Consider the following 18,473-nt stretch of genomic DNA (forward strand, 5'->3'; position numbering starts at 1 on the left):
CTCCCCAGGGTGGCCGGAGCATCCTCCCTGGACCTGAAACGGCATCAGAGGCCATCCCCAAAGCAGTCTGAATAACTCTGCCAGCCCTCTCGCTTGTAGAATGCCGAGCTTATGTGTTATATATAAATGGGAATCTCCTGAGTCATTTTTGTTTCTCTGAAAAGCAATATTGGCATTCTGGGGGCAGTTCTCAGCTAAGGTATCGTGCACCTTAAAACTATTTGAGTTTTATGTCTATGAGGAGGGAGCCTATGAAAACAGGAATTTGTGTGGCAATGAAAATTTACTGCTAGGTGATTCTGTTTTTCATTGAAGTATAGTTGATTTGCAATGTTGTGTTAGTTTCAGGTGTACAGCAAAGTGATTCAGTTACACACACACATATATATATATATCTGTTCTTTTTCAGATTCTTTTCCCTTATAGGTTATTACAAAATATTGAGTATAGTTCCCTGTGCTATACAGTAGGTCCTGTTGACTAATTATTTTTTATTGATATATAGTAGTGTGTATATGTTAATCCCAAACTCCTAATTTATCCCTCCCCCCTTTCCCCTTTGGTAACCATAAGTTTGTTTTCTATGTCTGTGGGTCTATTTCTGTTTTGTAAATAAATTCATTTGTATCATTTTTTAGATTCCACATATAAGTGATATCACATGGTATTTGTCTTTCTCTTTCCGACTTACTTCACTTAGTAAGATAAGCTCTAGGTCCATCCATGTTTAAGTGAATCTGACTTAGTTTCCTGCCTACATGGACACACAGTTTATAGTGCTGTGTAAGGATCAGGCAAAGAAAAGGGGGAAAAAAAGGAAAACACAAATAATCCTAACTAGAAGTGCTTTTGTAAAAGCTAGCCACGTTATTCAGTTGTTCTTTTTTGTGTTCGATGTCCTGGGATGAAAGTGGGAAGACTGCCGAGGGCCTCCCGGCACCTGGTGGTGTGGTCCTCACGTCTGTCTGTCTCAGGAGAACTCACACACATGGCCCGGCTTCCTCCCTCGGCTTCTCCATTCCGTGGCTGCTGTGCCGTCTTCCTGAGGTGTCCTTGTCTGTTGCACCGAGGGGTCAGCTGCCAGTGTGCAGGACAGGTGCTGAGACAGGTGCTCCCATGTGGAGGGCTCTTTCTGCCAACAGACAAACTTCTTGTAAAACATGGGACAGGGACAGGTTGGGGCATGTCCCTCTCCTTCTCTGGGATGGCTGTAACCCAATGTCACTGTACAGGACAGTTGCAAATCTGAAGAGAATAAGCATGGGTCATGGCACCTAAATGTGCCTTTTACTTCACCTGGAGTTTCCAGGGAGTGTGGGAGCGGGGTCTGCGTGGACCACCTTTCTGGCTAATCTTAGTGACAAAGCAGGGATGTCAATAGCAGTTTGGCTGTTCTGGAGGAGGGAAAGGGCCCAGAGAGCCCTCTTAGAAATCTCTACTTGTCATCTTATACGTGTACCCAGCTCACTGCGAGTGCAGGATGGGTAAGCCTGGCCCGGCCCTCCGGGAGCTTGTGCTGAGGTGGGGGGTCCAGGAACATGGACTCTTATAAGAGGACCTGGCAAATGCCACAGGGAGGAAAGAACAGGATGCTGTGGGCAGCCAGCAGGGGCACATCTCCCTGACATCTCTTCGCAGAGGAGATGAAGCTTACAGGGGGTTTGGAAGGACCAGGGAGTGAGCCTGGAGCAGATTGACGGGCAGGGAGGAGCGAGGGCATTCGAGGAAGAAGTAATAGCATGTCGATAGGTGCGAGTTTGAGCGGGTGTAGGGCTAACCGGGTGAGCTGCAGCTGTGAGCCTGTCCCCCCAGGACCCTCCCCAGGGGAGAGCCCCAAAGCTTCATGGCCTCAGGGGAACAGCGGGATGAAAAGAAGACAGCCGGGACTTTACAACCTTCCTCCTCACCCCAGTCCCCCTGTCGGTTTTCCCCAGAGCTTTCCGAGTCACAGTCACACCAGAGAGTCTGAAGGGCAGCCAAGCGCACTGCTCAGACTTGAGATCCAGAGCTGGTGACCTCCGAGGTGCTGGCACGCGCCCAGAGAAGCTGCTCCCCGTGGGGCAGGCGAGCGGATCTGTTTTCTTTTTCCAGGAGCAGCCCTGGAGATTTAGTTCTGCTGAGGAGGGAGCCTGCGGAATCAGATGTGCTTGATGGTTCGTGGTGGGCTCCCCTCCTCCTGCTTCATCTCTACCCACTGTGTGTGTGTGTGTGTGTGTGTGTGTGTGTGTGTGTGTGTGTGTGTGTGTGCGCGTGCGCGCGTTTATTCCTGTAAGCACAAGGAGTCAACAGCTGCACACAGGGGGATGGGGTGCAGGCAGGGAAGCTGGCAGAGCATCCCAGGGTGTGCCCTTGGGGCATCCGGAAGATGCAGTTCAACAAAATTTACACACACACATATATATATATATCTGTTCTTTTTCAGATTCTTTTCCCTTATAGGTTATTACAAAATATTGAGTATAGTTCCCTGTGCTATACAGTAGGTCCTGTTGACTAATTATTTTTTATTGATATATAGTAGTGTGTATATGTTAATCCCAAACTCCTAATTTATCCCTCCCCCCTTTCCCCTTTGGTAACCATAAGTTTGTTTTCTATGTCTGTGGGTCTATTTCTGTTTTGTAAATAAATTCATTTGTATCATTTTTTAGATTCCACATATAAGTGATATCACATGGTATTTGTCTTTCTCTTTCCGACTTACTTCACTTAGTAAGATAAGCTCTAGGTCCATCCATGTTTAAGTGAATCTGACTTAGTTTCCTGCCTACATGGACACACAGTTTATAGTGCTGTGTAAGGATCAGGCAAAGAAAAGGGGGAAAAAAAGGAAAACACAAATAATCCTAACTAGAAGTGCTTTTGTAAAAGCTAGCCACGTTATTCAGTTGTTCTTTTTTGTGTTCGATGTCCTGGGATGAAAGTGGGAAGACTGCCGAGGGCCTCCCGGCACCTGGTGGTGTGGTCCTCACGTCTGTCTGTCTCAGGAGAACTCACACACATGGCCCGGCTTCCTCCCTCGGCTTCTCCATTCCGTGGCTGCTGTGCCGTCTTCCTGAGGTGTCCTTGTCTGTTGCACCGAGGGGTCAGCTGCCAGTGTGCAGGACAGGTGCTGAGACAGGTGCTCCCATGTGGAGGGCTCTTTCTGCCAACAGACAAACTTCTTGTAAAACATGGGACAGGGACAGGTTGGGGCATGTCCCTCTCCTTCTCTGGGATGGCTGTAACCCAATGTCACTGTACAGGACAGTTGCAAATCTGAAGAGAATAAGCATGGGTCATGGCACCTAAATGTGCCTTTTACTTCACCTGGAGTTTCCAGGGAGTGTGGGAGCGGGGTCTGCGTGGACCACCTTTCTGGCTAATCTTAGTGACAAAGCAGGGATGTCAATAGCAGTTTGGCTGTTCTGGAGGAGGGAAAGGGCCCAGAGAGCCCTCTTAGAAATCTCTACTTGTCATCTTATACGTGTACCCAGCTCACTGCGAGTGCAGGATGGGTAAGCCTGGCCCGGCCCTCCGGGAGCTTGTGCTGAGGTGGGGGGTCCAGGAACATGGACTCTTATAAGAGGACCTGGCAAATGCCACAGGGAGGAAAGAACAGGATGCTGTGGGCAGCCAGCAGGGGCACATCTCCCTGACATCTCTTCGCAGAGGAGATGAAGCTTACAGGGGGTTTGGAAGGACCAGGGAGTGAGCCTGGAGCAGATTGACGGGCAGGGAGGAGCGAGGGCATTCGAGGAAGAAGTAATAGCATGTCGATAGGTGCGAGTTTGAGCGGGTGTAGGGCTAACCGGGTGAGCTGCAGCTGTGAGCCTGTCCCCCCAGGACCCTCCCCAGGGGAGAGCCCCAAAGCTTCATGGCCTCAGGGGAACAGCGGGATGAAAAGAAGACAGCCGGGACTTTACAACCTTCCTCCTCACCCCAGTCCCCCTGTCGGTTTTCCCCAGAGCTTTCCGAGTCACAGTCACACCAGAGAGTCTGAAGGGCAGCCAAGCGCACTGCTCAGACTTGAGATCCAGAGCTGGTGACCTCCGAGGTGCTGGCACGCGCCCAGAGAAGCTGCTCCCCGTGGGGCAGGCGAGCGGATCTGTTTTCTTTTTCCAGGAGCAGCCCTGGAGATTTAGTTCTGCTGAGGAGGGAGCCTGCGGAATCAGATGTGCTTGATGGTTCGTGGTGGGCTCCCCTCCTCCTGCTTCATCTCTACCCACTGTGTGTGTGTGTGTGTGTGTGTGTGTGTGTGTGTGTGTGTGTGCGCGTGCGCGCGTTTATTCCTGTAAGCACAAGGAGTCAACAGCTGCACACAGGGGGATGGGGTGCAGGCAGGGAAGCTGGCAGAGCATCCCAGGGTGTGCCCTTGGGGCATCCGGAAGATGCAGTTCAACAAAATAGCAATCTTGGGACACCTGCGAAGGTGAATTTTCAGTGCGCTGGCGGTATATAAAGTTCACATCTCTGCGAATTCTGACGGTCTGCTTTTTCCAGAGTCAGCAGGCTCACGGTAGTCTGCTTTTGTTCATATGCACACCTGCTCTAGGTAGCTCTTGGGAATCGTGTCCTTTTACTCTGGTCCGATTCTTGGTTTTTGAAAGCTTTGCTGCTCCGTCTCCAGTCCCCTGGCCCCGACCCCTCATGCTCAACATTGAACTTGCAGCAGGATGCAGGGAAAGGCCTGACTGTGGGGTCAAGGCCGCTGGGAGTCTTAACATTTGAGGTCCTCAGCCTGCATCTGTAGAGTGGGGGTGTCTGGGCTCCGTGGATGTCAGTAAGCGGGGGTGAGCCCCCCTCTTCCTAGCCCAGAGGAGGGGGCATGTGGGTGATGCAAGAAAGCCAGCCTTCACAGTGTGGACATGGCCATGGGGATTTATCTTTTTCTTCCTCTAATCTGTTGAACAGGGGACCCTAGTGGTCAATACGAGGATACCCATGTCTATTTTTAAAAAAATTTGGAAATAATTTCAAACTTAAAAGTTGCAAAACAAAAACAATAGAGAGAACACCCGGATACCCTTTACCTAGATTTTCCTATTTTAAAATTTTGCCTCATTTGCCTTATGATGGCTCTGTGTGTGTGTTCAGATTTTTTTTTCTGAACCATTTTCTGAACGTAAGTTACGTCTATCATGTCCCTTTCCCCCCAGCACTTAAGTGTGTATTTCCTAAAAATAGGATGTCCATATCTTTTAGTAATTAGTTACCTGATATTTATATTTGGGATCATATAACGTTATGAAAAGCAGTTTATTATTTTATAAGTTCTATTAAGTCCCCACTGATTTTCCATGTGATTATGTAATGCCCATGTTCAAACATTAATAGATGCTGGGGACCTCTCAGATTTTCCCTCCTTTTCTAAGTCCCTTTGGATGATGTCTTGAATAGATTTAGTTTTTCAACTTTCACTCATTGTACCAATATTTCGTGCACCCCCTACAATTGTCTGACACTGTGCTTGGTGCTGGGGTTTAAATGTGAACAAGCTCTGACAAGGGTCTCACCTGCAGGGAGCTCCCAGTCTAAGCGAGAGACAGACACGAATCAGATAATTACATAAACCATAAACCAGGGGCCAGCAGGCTAAGGGCCCTGGGCCAGATCAGCTCACTGCCTATTTTTGTACGGCTCCTGAGCCAAGAATGATTTTTACTTTTTTTTTTTTTTTTTCTCGGTACGCGGGCCTCTCACCGCTGCGGCCTCTCGCGTTGCGGAGCACAGGCTCCGGACGCGCAGGCTCAGCGGCCATGGCTCACGGGCCCAGCCGCTCCGCGGCATGTGGGATCTTCCCGGACCGGGGCACGAACCCGCGTCCCCTGCATCGGCAGGCGGATTCTCAACCACTGCGCCACCAGGGAAGCCCATTTTTACATTTTTGATGGTTGAAAAAGAATCAAAAGAAGAATAACATTTCATGACATGTAAAAATTAAATGCAATTCAAACCTCAGTGTCCACAAATAAAGTTTTATTGGAACACAGCCATGCCAAGTATTTCCAGCAGCAGGGTTGAGCAGTTGCCGCAAAAACTAGAGGACCTGCAAAGTCAAAAATATTTAGTACTCTCTGGACTTCTACAGGGAAGGTTTGCCGAGCCCCGGTGTAAACACCCACATAAGTGCTAGGAAGGAGGATTACAAGGATAAGAGAGGTGGTGTACTAGGGGGTCTGTGAGGGGACCTAGGAAAGGATCCTGAGCTGGGAGCTGAGGGAAGGGAAGGCATTACCTGGAGGAGTGGGTGTGCGTTCCAGGCAGCACATTCAAAGGTCCTGGGGTTGAGGAGGGTGGCGTTTTCAAGGACTGAAAAGGCAGCTTGTGTGGCAGGAATAGAGATGGGGGTGAGAGAGATGGAGGCGCTGCTGGAGGGGCACGGGGAGGGGTGTCAACTGCCCTGCTAGGACGGCGGCGTGGCCTGGAGGATGGTCGTGGTTAGGGAGGCTCTGCCAGAGGCCACTGACTTGTTCTTCTTCTTTTAGGTAAAACCTGTTCTCCAGCGTGTTGGCATCCTGTGGCTGGTCGGCTGAAGCTGTGGGGTGTGAAGGATCTGGAAGCTGTCCCGTCCGAGGTGTTGAAACCAAAACAAACATTATTTATGAAACTCTGGCACAGTTGTGTGTAGAACGTCGGCTCCGAATGTCACTGCAGGAGACACGACCCTCTGGACGCCCCTGTAAAATGTCACCCTTTATTCCCTCCTCAAGAGGGCTTTTGCCTTGCTAAGGGGCAAGGGGAAACATGCTGATTTAAAAAATAATTTTAAAGCAACTGCCGACAAAAGTAAAAGAGATCAGAAGTTATCAAGAACCTAAGAAAAACCTAAAGGATATTCAGCGGCATATTTAGGGTTTCTGACAGTCTGCTCTCCTGGATCTATGAACTTTTAGATGTCTGACCCTTTGTGGTCTTTCTGGGCTTGGTCGAGTTCTGGCCTTTCGTTGGTGGTGGCCGCGTGAAAGTTCAGAGTGCAAGGGCTCAGAGCTGCTCAGCTCGCAGCAGATGTAAACATGTCCTGTGGCTCCTTTTCTTTTCCTTTTTTGAAAGGGTTCAGCAGAATTAGGCATGGCTAGCTCACAAAGAATTCTGAATATCAGGGAGAAACCTAGACCTGTGTGTGTGCATGTGTGTGTGTGTGTGTGTGTGTGTGTATGTACACGTGAAATAATTTCTCCATCTCTAAAGAGAAAAGAAAGTGTTTGGCAGTCTTTGCTTAGTAACATCCATTGTGTGTTTCTCTGCCCTGTCACCATTCTACATTGTTGGTCTTAGAAATGGAATTAAAAAAAAATCACCGTGATAATTTAAATGAATGGTGATTTGGTTGGCTGAAAAAAGCCCACTGCCAGGGACTACGTTTGCAGTTGGTCCAGGCCAGACTGGCCTAGGAACCCACCTGGACCCAGGAGGTTACTGCAGGAAGGCCCCTCACACAGGTGGGTTTGGGTGGTGGCTTATCTTGCAGCTAGAGTGCCCGACACTTGCTGGAAGCAGGGCCTCTGGCTGACTTCTCAGGATGATAGAGGCCTCCCATTTCACTGTTTCCCCAGGGTTATATCCTTCTGCTAAAGTCTCCTAGCAGTGCCTTTGGGGGCCGGCTACTCTGTTCTCTCTGGAAAGGTGTTTTGTAATTTTTTTTATCTCCTCTTTTCTGGCATTCTGCAGGGTTTGCAAATTTGCCTGTTTATTGTCTGCTCCACTGCTTGGGATGAAAACTCTGGCCTTTCCCTACTCGCCCCTATTTTCAGATTTTTCAGTTTCCTGGGAAGGGGCTGCCCTGCTTTGGGGCAGGTTCCCAAGGCCCGCTGGGCATGGGTGCTCTGCAGCCCTGGCCCATCAGAGTGGCACTTCGGCCTCTGCACAAGAGAGGGGCGGCCACTCTGAGGACAGTGGCCTGCTGGTCCTCGGCTCCCTCCCGTGATTTTGCTTCTTTTGTTGACTTTCCTTCTCCCTTTCTCCGCCCTGTTTGCCAGAGGGGTGGGCCTGCTTTATCTCTACCCTCCACCCTCATGGGCCAGGGTGGTGACTAAATGGGATGGGCCACCTAGCAGCTGTGCGCTGTCCGGACCTTGGAACTGGAACCGTGGCTCACACTTGCCTTTCCGACAACCGCATCTGAAACATCTTCGGAGAAGCTGGATTCTTCTGCCTGACGCATGAACGCCGGCCTCTGTCTGCCAGGTGCTCGTCGCAGGGCCTGGCAGAGGCAGCCACCAAGAATGACCTTCCAGATGCCACAGCTTTGGCACTAGAGGCTCTTAAATAAAAAAACCCTTCTGGCGTGAACTGTGTATGCATCAGTTTGGGGGTTTTCTGAGATGGAGGCCAGCAAGGTGCCTTCTTTTGATCAGGGATGTGGGCCCGAGGATCAAAGGAGGGCGGGGGGGGCGCCCAGGAGGAGGTACAGGGCCTGGGGCCAGCCTGGGTCTGAAGCCCTGGGTGCCTCAGTGCTGGGGCTCGGATCGAGCTCAGGGGCCAGGTTCCACCCAGGCCCTTCTGCCTCTAAGTCCTGCCAGAGTGACAAAGTTTTGTGGGATTCCAGGGGTGTAGAGAGAGCTGGTGGTGGTAGGGGGACTAGAGGTCCCCTGTTGTGGGCAAGGCATTTGTGGTGACCGGTGCTGGGGAGAGTGGGGTCCTAGGCAGAGGGGAGAAAGGAGGGTGGCATGGGGACAGGAGGCTGCAGGGGGCCTTCCTTTACCTGCATAATCCAGCTCCTCCTCTGCGAAGACAAGTTCCGTTTCTTAAAAGCAGAGTGAGTTGGGTCTCGGGGAAGCAAAGTTGGGCTGGAAGGAATATCGGACCTGGGTGGGATGTGACTTCCTTTCTCTAATGCCTCCTTCTTTTTGTTCTTTTCATGCGCACTTCAGAGGGGCCAACTTTGGGGTCCAGAGGGACAACACTGTCCAAATGGATTCCACCCCGCCCCCAGCGTTACTGCCTTCCTCCCTCGGTGAAAGATTAGATGTTCCTTAGCTGGGGGCACCCCGATTCCAAAGACCCAGTTCCCGTTCTTTTTTTTTTTTTTTTTTTTTTTTTTTGCGGTACGCGGGCCTCTCACTGCTGTGGCCTCTCCCGTTGCGGAGCACAGGCTCCGGACGCGCAGGCTCAGCGGCCATGGCTCACGGGCCCAGCCGCTCCGCGGCATGTGGGATCCTCCCGGACCGGGGCCCGAACCCGTGTCCCCTGCATCGGCAGGCGGACTCCCAACCACTGCGCCACCAGGGAAGCCCCCGGTTCCCGTTCTTTTGCGAGCATTTGGGGACTTGTCAGATCACGTGTCCAGTATCGGCTCTGGAAGGTGTGACCATTATAGAGACATGATCTAGTCGGTGTCTTCTGGATTCACTTAAAAATAGGACTGGAAGTTATGAGAAAACATTTCAGACTGATTTCAGTAGCAGAATTTTGATTAAAAATGGATATATTATAAAAGCGATGTTTTCATGGGTGACATCTTGGAAGACAGATAATTATAAAGAAGATAAAACAAGTTATCCAGATAATAGTACCCTTAACAGCATTTTGATGTTCCCCCCCTTCCTTCCTTCCTTGCTTCCTCCCTTCCTTCCATCATTTATCTGCATTTATCATTTGCAAACATTTATTGAATGCCCATTTATGCTGGGCTCTGTGTTAATTGGAAGAGGCTCAAGAAGTTGAGTCTCGGGGGAAGACCAGACACGTGACCTAGAGGGATGACAGAACATAAAGCGCTGTGACAGGGATGTGAGGGCCTCAGAAGCCTTGACAAGGGAGGGGCCAGCTCTGCTTTACATTACGAGTGGCCTCTGGACTTCTGTGTGAGTGCCTTTGCATGTTTTTCTCTACACATTTGGGTCATACAACCTGATTTTTTCACTTACCATTATGAGCATTTCCTGGTGTCCACAAATATTTAAAACGGTTATAAAAAGAGCCTTAGCATTGTATTTTGAGGAATTGCACCACTGAGGGACCCCATCTCTGATCTCTACTGGCAAAAGCAAAGAACAAGAGGGGCCCCATGCCAAGTACAAGGAGTGAGGTCCCTGGGGTCTGAACTGGACCCCAAGGAGAGCTCAGACGATGGCTAGTTTCCTTTCCTCCTTCTCTTTCCTCCTCTTTAGACCCCTTTCGATATTTCAGCCTGAAGCCTGGTGAAGGATGAAGTCTGCCTGAGCGCAGAGCTCGGCTCACCGTGGTCCAGCATCACCTCTGCTCGCGGCCAGGCCCAGCCGTCACCACCCAGCTGTGTGCAGTTCTGACCCTCGGCTGTCCCCACCCTGGCTGAGCAGCTCAGTCACTGTCCTTGTGTCACTGAGTGGAGCCCACAAAGAGCAGCTGCTGCCCGTGTGGAGCCTGTCCAGGGAGGGCAGAGTACGCCGGGGCTCCTGACCCCGCAGCAGACCCATCAGAGCCCCACCAGCCTTCCCAGAACCGCTGCGGGCGTCGCCTCAGCACGAGCCCCCAGTGGTCCTGATGTGCAGAGATGGTTCAGAATCACTGGTCTCCCCGAGTCCTGTCCTTGAAGCGGCCGTCGTGTGAGGTTTGGATTCAATTTTGGTTGTTCTCAGGTGTCTATTTGATTGTCCCCACACCACTGACTTGGGATGCTGCCTTGGTCAGGCACTAAGTTCTGTATCAGACTTCTATGTTCAAAGCTTTTGCATCTTACCCCTGCGGTATTAATGATCATCCTTGGGATGAGGTCCTAGGACCTGGAAAGAGCCAACCCAAAGCCCGCACCCCAGCATGGAGCACTGCCAAGCAGGAGGACGCCGGGATGTGTAGGGTGGGTGTGCAGGCTGGAAGGGCACTGGGGGGTCATGGAGTCCAGCATCGTCATTCTATGCTTGAGGAAACTCGGGCTCCCAGAGTTTATGGGAATTCCAACTGTTCCCTCCACAGGAGGGTAAATTCCCTCTGAGCCTGGAGCGTCTGTAGCCAGAACCCTAACCAAGACTCAGGCAGAGGCCGCTGTCTTCCCGTTCCTCCGGTTTTTCCTTCTACACCTGTGCCTCATGGCTTTCCCGCCCCACCTGGCGGGGGGGGGGGTGGGATGCTGAGGGGTGTGTCGGGGGCACCCCTCCTCCATGTCCAGACTGGAGAGGGTGTGGTGACTGCCCGCGGGGCAGAGAGTGGATTTGGACCCACCTATAAAAAAACCTCAGATTCACAGTGCCGTGCCACCGAGGGAGGCCACCGTCAGGTGTTTCCCCAAAGCAGTAAGCTCAGTGACTATGGAGTCTGAAAGCCTTGAACTTCACCAAGGGGGACGAGAGTGGCAACCCAGAATGTTGGCCATAACCAACTGGGGCTGCTCCTGCTGGGGCTTCAGCTGCATGTTTTCTGGTCTGGAGGCCCCGCCAGGGCACGCCCAACTGGGGGCAGGAGGAGGGGCACGGGTCCCAGCGGGCCCCACTGTGAGGTCCACGGAGGCCAAGGCAACGTGAAGATGCATGAGAGCTCACCACGGGAGCCCAGAAAGAGTCAGCAGGGCTGTGGCCTGAGACTCTGCATTTCCAACAAGCTCCCAGGAGAGGCAGCAACTTGCGAGCAAGATCGTAGGTTGCCTTTTTCCTGCACCCTGCTTCGCCACCACTCATGGCTTTCTGAATTCTGGCTCTGGAGGTTTAGGCCACAGGTCCAGCGTCGTCCCAGACCTGCCCCCTCTCCTGCAACAGCCCTAGTTACTGTTATGCTTCCTGGATGTCCTGGACCAAGGGTCACCTGTGCCAACTCGTCCCAGATACTGGAGGCCAGAAAGCAAGGATGAGGATGTCACTCATGTCCTGGAGGAGAACAGGGATGTGGTGGGGTGACAGTTTCCTTCCCATGCCCAAGAGAACCACCCCGTTTGGAGGGTCAGGGTTTCCGAGATCTTAGGTACCTGGGAAGACGGCCCTGATGTCTGAGGAAGGGTCAGCTAGTCTGAGAGGAGGGTTGGTTGTCAACTCACATGGATATTTGGCTCTTCCTGGCGAGCGGAAAAAAACTTCAAAAAGTACTACAGAGTTTCCTTCCCTTCTCAGCAACCTACAGGTGAAAAAGCTCCAACTCAGGAAGTGAGGGTCTCACCCATGAGGAGACCAGATGCCCCTGAAGGGCTCACCTGGTACCACAGGCCAGATTGTCCAAGGGGAAATCTTGCAGTGGCATCCGTCCCAGCTGGCGCCCTAGTGCCCTCCAGGTGTGACAGGGGCAGATCCCAGGCAAAGCGAGCCACAGGTGGGATCGCCAGTAATCGGTGCAGCATGGAAAGGCCAGAGCTTGGGGCAGTGATGGTGGGTGAGAGTTAAAAGAAGGTGCTGCAAGACTCTAGGATCTGTGGTGTAAGAGTTTGTTTTGGGGCGAGAGAAAGACGGGATATGGCGTAATGACAGCGTTTTAGGCCAAATTTGATCACTATCTATCCAGGGGAATGGTGGCCACGGAGAGGATGAATACAGCAAAGTATTTGGAAACTAGCCAAGCAGTGGTGCAAATTAGCTGAAGGAAGAAACAGACACAGAGGAGAGAAAGTGCTCCAGAACCTTCAAGGACAACATAGAAAATGCTACAAGTTCAATCTTTGCAAGTAGAGGTGAAGAATCATGAAACGAGTGCAGGAGGATGGTAGAGAGGTGGGCGGGGTATTTTAAGTGCCACAAAGAAATTCAGACGTTTGCCCGTGGGATACACCAAATACGTCAAAAGTATGTGGGGTCTAAAATGCTGTAAGAGAAAAGATAGACGGGCGGCTGTGTAGGTTCTCAGTGGGGTTGGGAGGACAGCAGGGTGGTGGTCCCAGGAGAAGTGGGCAAGGAGGTGGGTCCCACCACGGCAGGTGGGAGCTGCCTGGCTCAGGATCCTTGTGAGTGCCGTGAACCGGGGGGTGGAGGTGTGAATGGTGCCTAGTGGGCACTTTGGGGTGACACAAATCTCCATCCAATGAGACATGGCTCTCTTTGAGAAGGGCAAGATGTCATGCACGCCGCCTCTGTGCACTTGACAAGACAGAGGAGGAGGGCGACAGCAAGTTCACACATGAGGAGAGCAGCGTGAGCATCCAGAAGTTCCCCCATCTCTCTTCCCGCAAATGAGCTCATCTGGCACATTTCTCAGCTGGTGTGCCCCAAGGCCCACCTGTTTCTCTCCGGGGTCCCCTGGGCTTCCCCTACCTCCTCCCAGCCCCTGACGTCACCGGCATCATCTTTGATGCGGGAGACATCCACGCCATCTTTGATTCAATGTCTGTCCTCCCCAGCCCCGCCCGCCCCCACCCAGATGCTCACTGGTCCTGGTCACTTCTCCAGCCTTCGTTAAGTCTCGGGACCTCCTTCCTATCCACAGCCCTGCTCCTGTTCCGGGCCTCCCCTCCGGAGCCTAAACTCCTGCAGAGTTTCCTAGCGAGTCTCTTGGCCCCTAGGCGCCGCCCCCCTGCTCTGCACACCTTCAGGGGCTGAGGGGGCGGGGCTTGACCCTGGTGCTCCTTTGGTCAATAAACCTTCAGTGGCTCCCCGTTGCCAACAGATTAAAAGTCCAAACTCTTTAACTTAGCTTGGGAGGCTCTCCGCAGCCTCCTCTTCCTCTAGTTGCCCCCCCATCCCCGCCCAGCCCTTTTGTTTGTGTCCAGTCAACCTCCTCAATTGTTCCTGGACAGGCCCCATGCCCACCCTTTCCAGTCCAGATCCAATTCAAGCTCCACTTTTACATGGTGATGCCACCCACCAGGAGGGCCGTGGTGATGCTCTGAGAGGTGTCTATTCTCTGAGGTGGCCAGGCCCCGCTGGCATTGAAGATCTAGGGAGCTCAGAGGCAAACCCCCTTTGCGTGCTTTCTTTGGAGGCCTGAGGGCTTGTGACCACGGGGTCACCTTGGCCTCCTGGTTTCTGCCTCTTTACATCTGCTGTTTACTGGGTCACCCTGGGTATAAGATGCCATCAAAACTCAATCACATAAAATGTTTGGGGGCAGTGTTTTGACTTTCTGGAGGAACATGGGGTGTTCTGGGGGAGGGCTAACCGTGTGAACCGCAGGCACACGGGCACACACTTTTAGAAAGGGGCTTTGCATGTTCCTGCTTTTAAACATGCTTTCCATCCTCTTGCCACTGGAATGTCCCCTTGTTCCCAGCGTCCAGGCTTGTAACTTTTGCCAACACTGCTCTTTTCACCCACCCTCTCTTGCCTCTGTGTACTCCTCCCATCCCTTCCCCCGCAACCAAAAAGATTCCATATCCCCCTGCTTGTTGCTTGCAGTTAGTTCACCCTCTTCCCTGAGCCTTGGGATGGTCCATTTCAGGCTCTCGGGACCTCACCTCCTGCCCTAAGCCCTGATCACACTCTCCCCCACTGCCCTGCCCCAAGCAAACAACACTCTTTCTCTCAGAAGGTGCCATTATTCAGACGTACCCCAGGTACTTGTTGACATAACTGCAAGGTCATCAGAGCACTCACTGGTCCAGCCTTCCCCATGATGTTCCAGCTTCCAGGCGGCCATGGACTGTTAATTCTTTTTTTTTTTGTGCCAAGTTTGGGCACTTGGGTGGAGGGACAGTGGTCACTTTTGCTAGTGACAATAACGGTAGGACGAGGACCCGGCAGCGAGCGACTTTGGAAGTGTTTTTAGAGTGACAAATAGAGTCAACCAGCACTTTACTATAAGAGTACTCTGAAAGCTCCCGCTGATCCCGAAAAGTCTTGTACAAAAGGAGACAAAAGAAGAGAATGAAGTGAGATAAGGGGAGGGGCTCCCAGTATTTGTAAAGGAAGGGGGAGTCCATCACTGCAGCAAAAGCAGGGGTGAATCCCCAAAGCTGACTGTCCTGAGTCTCTGGGCTTCATAGGAAACGCTGTGATTTCATTCATTCACCCTACTCTGTGCCAGGTACTGTTCTAGGAACTGGGAACACCCTAGTGGACAAAACAGACTTAGCTTCGGTTTCCATGGAATTTATACTAAGCAAAAGACAGACATGAAGCAAATAAAAATCCTGCCATCCTGCTGAGAGCTCTAAGGGATGATGGAGCACAGGCGGTGGTCAGCCCTGAATTGAATTTGAAGGGACAGGGCTGGATGAGGGAGGACCCGGAGTGAGGCTCAGGAGAAATGGGTACCAGGTGGGGTGTGTCCTGAGTCCACCACAGGGCCTACTTTCCTATCGAAGAGACTGGAGCTGGTTTCCCTGCGTCAGATACCCTCTCCAGGGCAGGGCTACCTGATTCCTAAGAGAACCTCATGACTCCTTGCAAAGAAAAATGTGGGAGAAGAGGGTGATGGGTTTTAATTGTTCTAGTTTGGATTCTTAAATTTCACTTGGCAAGAAGAGGCCTCTAGCAACAATACGGTTGATTTCATAGAGAACCTGCATCTGGATCCAGTTTCACCCCCGAAAAGGAAATAGTGAAGGCTCCTTGCAGCGTGGGGAGGGGTCAGGTTTGGGACTGCCCCCTGCCTCAGACATTTCAGCATCCCTGTGAGGTGACTCCCATGAGTCTTTTTAGGGATGGGGACCCGCCGGGAGTTCCTGGTGAGAAAGGAGTTACAGGATGGCTCTTTCTTTGTAGGAGAAGTTAGAAGCCTAGGATGATGTTATCGTTTTCCAGACAAGACTTTTCTCTGCTTCTGACACATGACTGCTGGTAGTACCAGACGAGACTACCATAATCCAAGTTCACATCTCGAGGTCCCCTGAATCAACTCGATGACAGGAAGCTGCGCTGCAAGTCCATGGAGGACTGGCTCATTCTGGCTCACCTTTACTCTGAGAGCATAGCCCTTCAGGGTTAGGGTAAGGGAGGTAGGGGAGGGCTCGGTAGGGTCCCCAACTTTGGTGGGTACTGTGCCGTGGCTTTTGTATACAAACCCATTGGAAGCACAGATCAGTTTCTAAGCAGATTTAGCTGAATCCTCAAGGCAAAAGAAGCTTCGAGAGCTGGGTTTACTCTTCTGGGTTCTCTTCTCTATAACTCTGCCCAGTAATTCCCCACTATCTTGTTATCTCTTCGATGCCTTTAAGAAGATTGTTCATTTTATAATATCCTACCTTTTTTTTTTTAAAAAAAATAACAACTGTCTTCAGGGGATGGTTTCAATGGCCTAGTGGGCCATTTCCACCAAAGGAAGTCTTAGTTACTTCTCTTGGTACCTCCTTGACATGGGACTTCTTACCAGCTTCAGAGATGCCCACTGTGGGAAAACAGCATCCAGCAGAGCTGGTGTAGGGAAAGGGCAGAGGGGGGCAAGCTGGGCCCTGGGGCAGGGCTGGCTCCTCTGGGCCTTTGGGGCAGGAAGAACTCAGAGGGACAGCCTCAAGTCAGAGCCCTGCCCACCTTCCCAGGAGGGTTTGAAGGGTCCAGCAGCTGGGCCACCCAAGGAAGCCTCTAGAACTGGTATCTTCACTCACCAGCTCTTGAGTCCATGTTTCCCTCAGGAACTTTGAGGATAGGAACAGCCCAGAAGGAAAGGAGTCAGGAGTGCTGGAGGCGCCTGCAGACCTCAAAGGGTCAGAGAGGAGGGATCAAATTGCCTGCAGATATAAAGAGCTCACATATTTTTAGGGGACTCCCACCTAAGCATTTAGGTAGGGTATTTTTTTTTCCCCCTGAACTTTGGCAATGTTATAAAAAGAGAGGCCAAAGTGGAAATCAAATTACATTTACATTTCTTCAAATTCACTCCAATTATTTTCCTGTATACTTATATATGTATTTTATCTCTCTCTCTCTCTCTCTCTCTCTCTATCTATCTATCTATCATCTATCTACCTCTCTCTCTCTATCTATATCTATCTATGTATCCATCTATCTATCATCTTCTATCTATCCATCTATCTATCATCTCTCTCTCTCTCTCTATCTATCATCTATATACCTCTCTTTCTCTCAATCTATATCTATCTATCTATCTATGTATCCATCTATCTATCATCTATCTATCTATCCATCTATCTATCATCAATCTATCTATCCATCTATCATCTCTCTCTCTCTCAATCTATATCTATCTATCTATCTATCTATGTATCTATCTATGTATCCATCTATCTATCATCTATCTATCTATCTATCTATCTATCTATCTATCTATCTATCATCTATCCATGTTATTGTGGTCAGCTTGTGCCTTCTGACCTATGACCTGCTTCTCATGGACAACTGTGCCAATGATCCCTTCTTTGGCAGAGGATACATTGTATTTAGGCCTTTCTTGTTATCAATATCAAATAAGGAGGAAGAGAGAGGCAATGAGGATGCTGAGTCCAGAGGGTCTAGATGGTGGCCGGGCGCTCGGGAGGCTGGAGGTGAGCCCGGGAGACTCTGGGACAAAAGCCGAAGACAGGAATTTTTTCTCTTTTGAGTCAAATGCTGCACACTCTGCAATGTAAGTCTTCTCCAAAAAAACCCACACTTCCTGCAAATTTACAGAGTCCTTTGTAGGGTTGGTTTGGTTGAATTTGAGGTTCCTGCCATCTCTTAGTCCTACAGCGTAGCTGAGGGCACGGATGGGTTTCCTGAGGAACGTGCTGTCATTTATCTGAACCTTCTCCTATACTGGGACCTTTATGTGGCTTCCAAGTTTTCATTGTTATAATTAATGCTTTGAAAAACCTTTTATGAGCATCTTATGATTGCCTTCTCTTATCATTTCTCAGGATAGATTCCTGAAAATGGGATCTCAGGGCAAAAGTTTTTGGTGTATTATATACCATTGCTTTTATTTTTTCTACAGAGTTTGTACCAGCTTGCAAGCCAAGAAGCCGCAGATAACATGAGTCTCACCTAGGCGCCCCTGTTAATGTGCCTTGTCCTGATTCCATACTTCCTACATTGTCAACTCCATGTGTGTCCTGGAGACACCCCAGGAGGAGAGAGGAGTTGGGATTGATGGAGGGGTTTGCAGGCCTCAGAAGATCAGAGAGGAAGGTGAAGATACCAGGGAGGTATGCCTACAGCCCAAGCTGATGGTCCCTGGGATGGAGTCTTTCTCTTTTTCTTAATGATTACCTTGGCCTTGGAGTTGATCAGTTTTGGATACCAAGGAAAACCAGGCTTCTGAGCTTGCAAAGCTAGGGTGGAGGTCCTCCTGCCTCCCCTGCTTCTCCCATGGCCTCTAGCGAGAAGGATGCCCTTTGGTAGTGAGCCAGCTATCAGTAACCGGCCTTTCTGGTAACCGTGCCTTCGGCAGCTCGGCTGGCAGGGACTCTCCTCAACTTCGTAACTGCACAGGACTTCATTCATTCATTCATTCATTCATTTCACAAATATTTACTGAGCACCTACTGTGTGTCAAGCCCTATTTTGAGCTCGGGGGACACTCCAGCCTACAAAGCAGATCAAAAAAGCCCTGCCTGTCTAGATTTCATATTCTTAGGAATGTCTTCCTGCATGAGGATAATGTTAGGAGTCTTTCACTCTTTTAAGCCCTCGGAGTAGGATTTCCCTCTCCCTGTGCTACACAATTCCCCCTTCCGCCCCCCAGGTTGACTTGTTCCTGAACAAGGATGGCTCCCTCCAGAACTTGTATTT

General features: G+C 50.7%; 1 protein-coding gene across 1 annotated transcript in view; it reads left to right on the forward strand.

The window, feature by feature from the left end:
• Window positions 1–8,271, forward strand: part of FAM174B (family with sequence similarity 174 member B) — a 33,729-nt gene extending 25,458 nt beyond the window's left edge. The window contains exon 3 of the mRNA XM_024114982.3: window positions 6,468–8,271. Within this exon, the coding sequence (XP_023970750.1) occupies window positions 6,468–6,471 (4 nt within the window). The 3' untranslated portion in view covers window positions 6,472–8,271. The remainder of the gene's footprint in view (window positions 1–6,467) is intronic.
• The last annotated feature ends 10,202 nt before the right edge of the window (window positions 8,272–18,473 follow it).

Source organism: Physeter macrocephalus, chromosome 11, assembly GCF_002837175.3.
Source record: "Physeter macrocephalus isolate SW-GA chromosome 11, ASM283717v5, whole genome shotgun sequence".
Lineage (NCBI taxonomy): Eukaryota > Metazoa > Chordata > Mammalia > Artiodactyla > Physeteridae > Physeter > Physeter macrocephalus.